The sequence below is a fragment of the Salmo salar genome, chromosome 15 (genome assembly GCF_965601325.2).
Source record: "Salmo salar chromosome 15, fSalSal1, whole genome shotgun sequence".
Taxonomy (NCBI): Eukaryota; Metazoa; Chordata; class Actinopteri; order Salmoniformes; family Salmonidae; genus Salmo; species Salmo salar.
In genome coordinates this window covers 6,417,440-6,425,605 of record NC_138305.1, presented here as the reverse complement: position 1 = coordinate 6,425,605, position 8,166 = coordinate 6,417,440, and the positions used below count along the sequence as shown (strand labels likewise).

Genomic DNA, 8,166 nt, shown 5'->3' with positions numbered 1-8,166 from the left:
CTGAAACAACCGTATAATAATAACTACAACAACAGAAAAGGCGCTCTGGGAGGTTATGACAAGAGGCTGAAGCAGTAGCCTGTAAATCTCATCAAATGACAGTCGGCCAGTAAAGAGTTAAAGGGAGGAGACGGTGAGTGACACGCCTCATTGGGTAGATTATGTGCTGCAAACAAAAAGTGTGTGTGTGTGCCAGTCAGCTAGTGCATCGCGCCACTTCTGCACGCATCTCTTTCTCTTTCTCTCTCTGCTCACTCTCTCTCTCTCTCTCTCTCTCTCTCTCTCTCTCTCTGCCTCTCAGCAAAGGGCGATATCAGCCGCACCACTGTCACTTTCAAACGACCACACAGGGACATGTACTGACGCGGAGGACGCATCGAAACCTGCTCTCCAAGGCGGCATATTCATTCCAGCATCACTTTGGTGGATTATTATTTATTGTCCAAAAAAAAGGTACGTAGCCAGAGGCTGTATTTGTATGCGCTTAATAGAGGGTTTGTTTTGCAGCGACAGAAAGACAGGCAGGCACCGCCACAAAGCAGTAGCCAAGTCAGCATCCCATCAATGGAGCACGGTGTAGTGTCGGAGACAGAGCTCCGCAGATGTTGGGGCAAGCAGACAATCGGCAATTCAGCTCTTGCGTTGATTTAGGACCGTTTTTTAGACTGACAAGGCACCCGGATATAGGAATAAAACACGCTCTGAAATAGAAGGCAGAAGGTTGAATGGGTTGGCCTCATCCGTTTTATGGATGCGCATACATTCCGGGTGCTATTCTCTCTCATTTAGCTCAGATGCATATTCATTGGACCTTTTGTGTGGCTTTCCCTTGTGAGAGAGCGACATTTAAAGTCACAAAAGACTGGGTTATATAGGAGATGGAGCGAAAAATTGCTTTTCTGCAAGCGGTGATCTTTAGTTGAAGGTTTGCATTTTGTTCAAATTGTTTTTGATATAGAATCGACTAAATAGGAGAACAGGATCGTAGGATATAGCTCCAAACTATTTCCCCTCAACCGACGCAGCTGAAGAGAAAAGTTACTTTGGTTCGAGGACCGGTACGTTTCTTGAATGATAATGTTTCACTATAAAGCGTCATTGAAATAGGAGCATTTTGTTTGATATGCGTTGCAGACAGCTGTTCATTTTCTGCTTTTAGGCTCAGACACTGTGAGCAAATGAATGGAAAACAAATGATTCATCATCAGACAGCGGACAAGAGAGAAACACGTCTCGAGATATGGTGTCTTTTAGGCATGTTCAATGTATCAACACGTTTCAATATTTTAGAACATTTTTTGTCGTTATATATTTACATGACAAATGATCATTACATGACAAATATTATTAAGTAGGTATTAGTTCATAATCTCTTGAGATCTGGACGCATGGTTTGTGTTATAGTGTGAAGGGGCGTTAAGACAAGGTAGCACGATTTAGAAGAAAACAATTATAAAAACATTTGCATATGTGCATAAAATTAAGATAGGCCTAGCCTATAACATGACATTAAAATAACATGCACAAATAAAATGAATTTGATAATACAAAAGTTGAATCGTTATCGTTATTATTATTTACCAGATATTCATCTAGACACACACGGCTATTTTTTTGTTGTTGTTGCATTCATGCAAGTGTCTACCGGATGTGTTTACACCGGCCTATACGCATAATTGAATTGAACAAGTGGCAAAGCAAAGGTAGATCACAGCTGCATAATTCAGTGAGGCCAGAGAAACTGGTCACCCGTAAATACACTCTGCGTGCTGCCTTAATTACAGTCTCGAGAGGGAACGTGGTGGATTATGGTAATGAGGGGACATACGTTGGGAGCGCGTGTAGAAAGGTTGTCTGACATGAAACCGGTGACTTGGACAGTCCACTTCCAAATCCATTCGACATGCTCTTTCGATTTTATACGGACCTTACCGTTTCTCATTGCTCGTTTTTTTTTTCTTCTTCTTCATCTTCTACCAGAGGCTAAATTTAAATAATTAGGTTACACACTTAGAAATTAGGGTTTGAGATGAATGTACAGTCCAGTTTGCACATCCAGCATAGTAAAGCCTTTGTAATAATAGTAGTTATAATAATAATACGCCTAATTGAAGTAATACATCTCTACCAAATATAATTAATGTTAGACCTATAAACAATAATAATTTAGAGACACTGATAATATATTAGTATCAATGTCATTATTATCATTACATTGATATTGGGTTATTTTTGTATATTATCAAATCAAATCAAATCTTTATTGCTCACATACAGATAATTAGCAGGTGTTTTTGCGGGTGTAGCGAAATGCTTGTAATAATGTATTCATTGTATTAACCTTATTGTATTAATGTTCTGGTTGTTTATGTTTATCATAATTATAAAACATTATTTACACCATTGTTAATATCCGGTTTAGGACCGTGGATTCATTTTCTCCCAATTAACAGCTGTTTCATCAGCATCTGGGAATTTCAGCGGAAAATAGGCAACCAACCATGGTGCTCTTTGAAATTGATAGGCCACTCTCATCCTACAATAGACTTCAATTAATTAAAACGACCACAAAAAAATTCCCTTTCCTAGTCCAGCTCGACCATGACAGCTGACTACATGCATTTAGCCAACCCTCTCATGAAGTGCCAATTTGTTTGACCTCTTTATCATCTAGACATTTTTATATTGTATCTTTATTCATTCTATCTCTTTGTCTGTTCTGTTCGCAACCAACAGTCAACGATGGAGGAATCCAGCTCACAGAGGTTGGTTTGGGACGGCGACGCCAAAGCCGTGCAGCAGTGTCTAACGGATATATTCACCAGCGTCTACACCACATGTGACATTCCGGAAAATGCCATTTTCGGGCCTTGTGTTTTGAGCCACACGTCGTTGTATGACAGCATAGCCTTCGTGGCCCTCAAGTCAACGGACAAACGAACTGCACCTTACATATTCAGGGTAAGGAATGACAAATATTGTGATTTTTCTAGAATGATAATGATGATAATATTCTTTATTTAAGATGTTATTACGGTCTCCTTCTTCAGACTGAATTAAATTGTCTGCCGTGGTTGATTTTTATCATTATTGATCCCATTTCACAAAGAAGATAACACAATATGGTTTCACATTTCTGTTTCTCATGACGTCGGTGTGACACGGTATAATATATATATTCAAATCAAATCAAACTTTATTAGTCACATGCGCCGAATACAACAGGTGTAGTAGACCTTACAGTGACATGCTTACTTTACAAGCCCTTAACCAACAATGCAGTTTTAAGAAAATACAACAACAGCAAAAAGTAAGAGATAAAAGTAACAAATAATTAAAGAGCAGGTACAGAGTCAATGTGCGGTGGCACCGGTGTCGAGGTAATTGAGGTAATATTTACATGTAGGTAGAGTTATTAAAGTGACTATGCAGAGATAATAACAGAGAGTAGCAGCAGCGTAGAAGAGGATGCAATGCAAATAGTCTGGCTAGACATTTGATTAGAACCTATTTGAGGACTTATCTTACAAGATCGCATGTAGGTATAATGCATATTGATAGTTCCACAGCCAAAACACATGAAAAATAGCCTATTTAAAATAAAATAAAAATTGGACAGCCTATGCTTAACGGTTAGAATGAATACTGGCGCACGGATTTCTCGTTTGGGTCCAACTAACGGATTTGCCTCGCTCTCTGTCACGGTTTGACCGCGCAGGTGGACACGTCAGCAGCCAACAGCACGTCGGAGGGCTTGATGTGGCTGCGGCTCGTGCAGTCGGCGCGGGACCGGGACGAGCAGAACCTCGAGGCCTACGTGAAGAACGGTCAGCTGTTCTACCGGTCTCTCCGGAGGATCGAGAAGGACGAGGAGCTGTTAGTCTGGTACGGGAAAGACCTGATTGAGCTGCTGCTGCTCAGCGCGGGTAAAGCGCCGGTCAAGACCAAGGGTGAGTAGCAATTATAGCATGATCTGCTACTAGGCTTATTATTTCTATATAGACGTTTGCGTTGCACTTTTGCGGCATAATCCATCATTTAACAAAACTTGAGGAATACTGTTGATTTGAAGCTCAAGTTCAAGAGATTAATAACCCGCTGTTATTCTTTAATTAGGTCATATTGTACACGTCCTGTCACTTACACCCACAGTTTCATTTCCTTGTAGGGTAAATTAATTTGTTTAAAAAAAATACATGTAATAAATCTTCTGTAGGCCTATTTATTATTTATAATTTATAATAATCAGTAGCTTATAGTCCTAAAACAAAACATTACAGTGGTGTTTTTCAGGATGATATCCTACTACAGAGCTTCTTTCTGAATGATTGACATTATTTCTCTCCATTTTCAGGGCCAGCTCCCTATTCGTGTCCTGACTGCAACCAGCGCTTTCAGTTTGAGTTTCCTTTCCTCGCCCACCTGAGGTTCCGCTGCACCAAGAGACTACAGAGCATGGCAGCAGGCGATGTGGACGAGGAGGTCCACAGTAAGGAGCCAAGCACCGAGCGCCCTAACCCCAACCCAACAACTACCACACCCACCAGGGCAAGCCCTAAACTGGGCCGCTCGGAGGGGGACAACGCCAAACCCTCCACAGACTTCCATAACCTGGCCAGGGACCTAGAGAACAGCCGGACTAGCCCACCCAGCGACCGCGAGGCTGAGATACGCAGCGAGAGCTCTGGGAAGAGGAAGTTCTCAGAGGTAGAGGACAGGGATAGAGAGAGAGACAGGGATGGTAGCAGGGCCTCTCTGAGTCTGTCTCAGTCCCTCAAGTCTAAGGAGGAGCTGGCTAGCTCGGCACAGAACTACCGGGGAGCATACGGCCTGGAGGAGAACCGACGAGGGCCTACGTTCTCCCCACCAGGGTCAGGATCCACTGAGTCAGGTGGTGAGGGTAAACGCAGTGCCTTCACCGAGGTCAAGAAGTCTCCACAGAGCCTAAAGACGCACGGTAACAGCAGCACCAAAAACCTACAGAGCTCCAACGCCGAGAACAAGGACGGAGGTCGTCCCAGCCCCGGCAGCAACCCTCCCCAGGAGAAGCATCTCAACATCAGGCAGGTTCTATCGGAGACTCAGCCTGTCCAGTCACAGACCCGCATGGAGGCCTCTCCGCTAGGGAGCGCCTTCACCTCCGTAGCCCAGCATGGAGGGGGGAATAGTGGGGAGAGGAAAAGCGCATTCAGCCAACCCTCCCGCCACGCTACCTCCTCCTTCTCCCAGATCTCACCTCTGGTCATGACCACGCCCAAACTCCTGGACTGCCACCCGGCGGTGGGCGACACCATCTCCTCCTCTAGACTCTACCAGGCAGACCACCTGGCTGCCAAACTCCACGGTGCTGAGCTGAGCACCAACTGCCCCGTGCCGGGCGCCATGTCCAAGCAGAGCCCGTTCCTCTACGCAGCGGCTGCTGCCACAGCCTTCTGGCCTAAGAGCCAGGGCCCCATCCAGCTGCAGATGCCCTCAGCATTAACCTTACTCCCCCCCTCCTTCACCTCTCTGTGTCTGCCCGCCCAGAACTGGTGCGCCAAGTGCAACGCCTCCTTCAGGATGACCTCTGACCTGGTGTACCACATGAGGTCGCACCACAAGAAGGAGTTGGCCATGGAGCCGATGGTCAAGAGGAGGCGCGAGGAGAAACTCAAGTGTCCGATCTGTAACGAGTCGTTCAGGGAGAGGCACCACCTCTCGCGTCACATGACCTCCCACAACTGACCTTTAGATCAATAGCAAACCGTTTTCACACTGCTAGGCCAAGCTAAACTGAGCCAAGCTGAACTGAGCCAAGCTGAGCTGAGCTGGGTTACGGACTTGCATCAGATGAAGGAACCCTTTGCCGCAAAGGACACTGTGTAAAGAAAATACTGTAGCCGAGCCAGCACAGTATGGCTCGGTCATCCATGAAGTTACTGGGACAGAGCATAAAGGACAATGGGAAGATAATATACCCGAGCCAGGTCAGCACAGTACGGTTTGGGTCAGCACTATAGTGGGAAAAGGTTATCACATCATTGACCATGGGGAGGAACTTTTTACCTTCTGGTAAACAGACATTGAGTTACTGACTGGCTGGCTGGCTGGCTGGCTGACTGCCTGGCTGACTGACTGGCTGCCTGACTGACTAGCTGACTGACTGGCTGACTGACTGACTGGCTGGCTGGCTGGCTGGCTGACTGACTGGCTGGCTGGCTGGCTGACTGGCTGGCTTACTGGCTGACTGGTTGACTGGCTGACTGACTGGCTGGCTGACTGGCTGACTGACTGACTGGCTTGCTGGCTGGCTGACTGGCTGGCTGGCTGACTGACTGGCTGACTGGCTGGCTGACTGGCTGACTGGCTGACTGGCTGACTGGCTGGCTGGCTGGCTGGCTGACTGGCTGGCTGACTGACTGGCTGACTGACTGACTGACTGGCTGACTGACTGACTGACTGACTGACTGGCTGACTGACTGCCTGGCTGACTGGCTGGCTGACTGGCTGGCTGGCTGACTGACTGCCTGGCTGACTGACTGGCTGACTGACTGACTGGCTGACTAACTGACTGACTGACTGACTGACTGGCTGACTGACTGACTGCCTGGCTGACTGGCTGGCTGACTGACTGGCTGACTGGCTGGATATACACCACTTAAGCAGAGCACTTGTTTCCACTTTCAACACAGACAGTTGTTCTTTTCCTTCAGTCTGTTTTTTGTTTCTTTTTCAAAATGTCATGTTTCTTTATTTGAGTGTATGCAAATGCATTTTTTGACTTTGAGAAAGGACTCTATTTATCTTATGAAGCACTTACAATTTGGGAAATAAGGGAAGATAAGAATATGTGTAATTTAAATGTACAGTAAGTTGTATTTTATATGATATAAATACATATATAGAAAATGATAATAAAAAATAGTTACATTACATGGTTTAGTATTCAATAACTTTTTTTTTCATGTTCACTTTAAAGGTTAAATATTATTGACACAAATGGGGATGTGACGTCAGACAGACTGACTATATTTCAGAGCGCATGTGTAATGACAGTCGATATAAATAAGATGAAGATTATACAGGTACAATGTAAATACATGTTTTTTTTTGTTTGTTTGAAATACAAAGTGTAATATTTTGTGTCAGTGGGGAATAGTTTCAGGGTTTTGTCCTTCACGCTGAAATTAGTGAAATGTACTACTTGATAGTTTATCTGAATCATGTTGAATGCTTTGACAATAAAATAGCTTTATTTTCATCTATGTGTGTGGAACCTTGTGTTTATACAAAATAACAACTTAAAGAAATTACATTTGTATTTTGTTATGCGCCGAATACAACAGGTGTAGACTTTACCGTGAAACGCTAACTTCATAGCCCCTTTCCCAACAATGCAGAGTTAAAAAGTAATAAAACTTTAGGACACAAAAAAGGAAATACAAACACAATAAAATAACAATAACGAGGCTATATACCAGGAGTACCGGTACGAAGTCAATGTGCGGGGGAATAAGGCAGTTGAGTTTCAGGTATGTATAGAATATTAATCAATATTATTTCTTATTATAAGGGTTTAAACTTCAGTGTGACAAAGGCATAACCACATAAACCCATAACCGATAAGTATGCAATTATGATTTGGTGTGAAAACTGGCCAAATTCGATCCCAAAATGTTAAAAATAAGATAATAAACATCTCAAACAATCGCTCACTGTTTACAAGAAAGGTTAACATGACAGACATGGGGCCGTTAACACGATGTGCTAGCTCATAAACAAATCTTGTAGCATGAAACACATTTTTTGTTAGTTTTTTTTTGGCAATTAAAATCATAAATAACCATGTTTTCATGGGTATAGGCCTAGCGCGTTATCAAGAAATACACCAGTATGTACGTAGTGACCTCTGTTTTGTGTTTCTATTCAGTATTCTGTCATCAAGAGGAGGATTAGAGATGACACGCCTGCATTGTCGAATTTCTCTGACCAAGCGAGACTAAAGATTGGCCTAGTAATATCACTACTTACTGTTATGAGTAATAATACTAATACGTATTATTATTATTATTACTATTAGTATTAGTATTAGTAGTGGTAATATTTCACCAAAAATAAAATAGTTTTCCTGTTTACTTGTATATGCTGGTGTGATATCTGTTTTAATAACCGAAAATCATTACGGAA

General features: G+C 43.4%; 1 protein-coding gene across 1 annotated transcript; it reads left to right on the top strand.

The window, feature by feature from the left end:
• The first annotated feature begins 201 nt into the window (after window positions 1-201).
• Window positions 202-7,240, top strand: LOC106570891 (PR domain zinc finger protein 8). The gene is made up of 4 exons (XM_014143457.3): window positions 202-453; window positions 2,737-2,961; window positions 3,719-3,950; window positions 4,355-7,240. Exons 2-4 carry the CDS (start codon window positions 2,743-2,745, stop codon window positions 5,722-5,724), a joined length of 1,821 nt encoding a protein of 606 aa, XP_013998932.1. The 5' UTR covers window positions 202-453; window positions 2,737-2,742; the 3' UTR covers window positions 5,725-7,240.
• The last annotated feature ends 926 nt before the right edge of the window (window positions 7,241-8,166 follow it).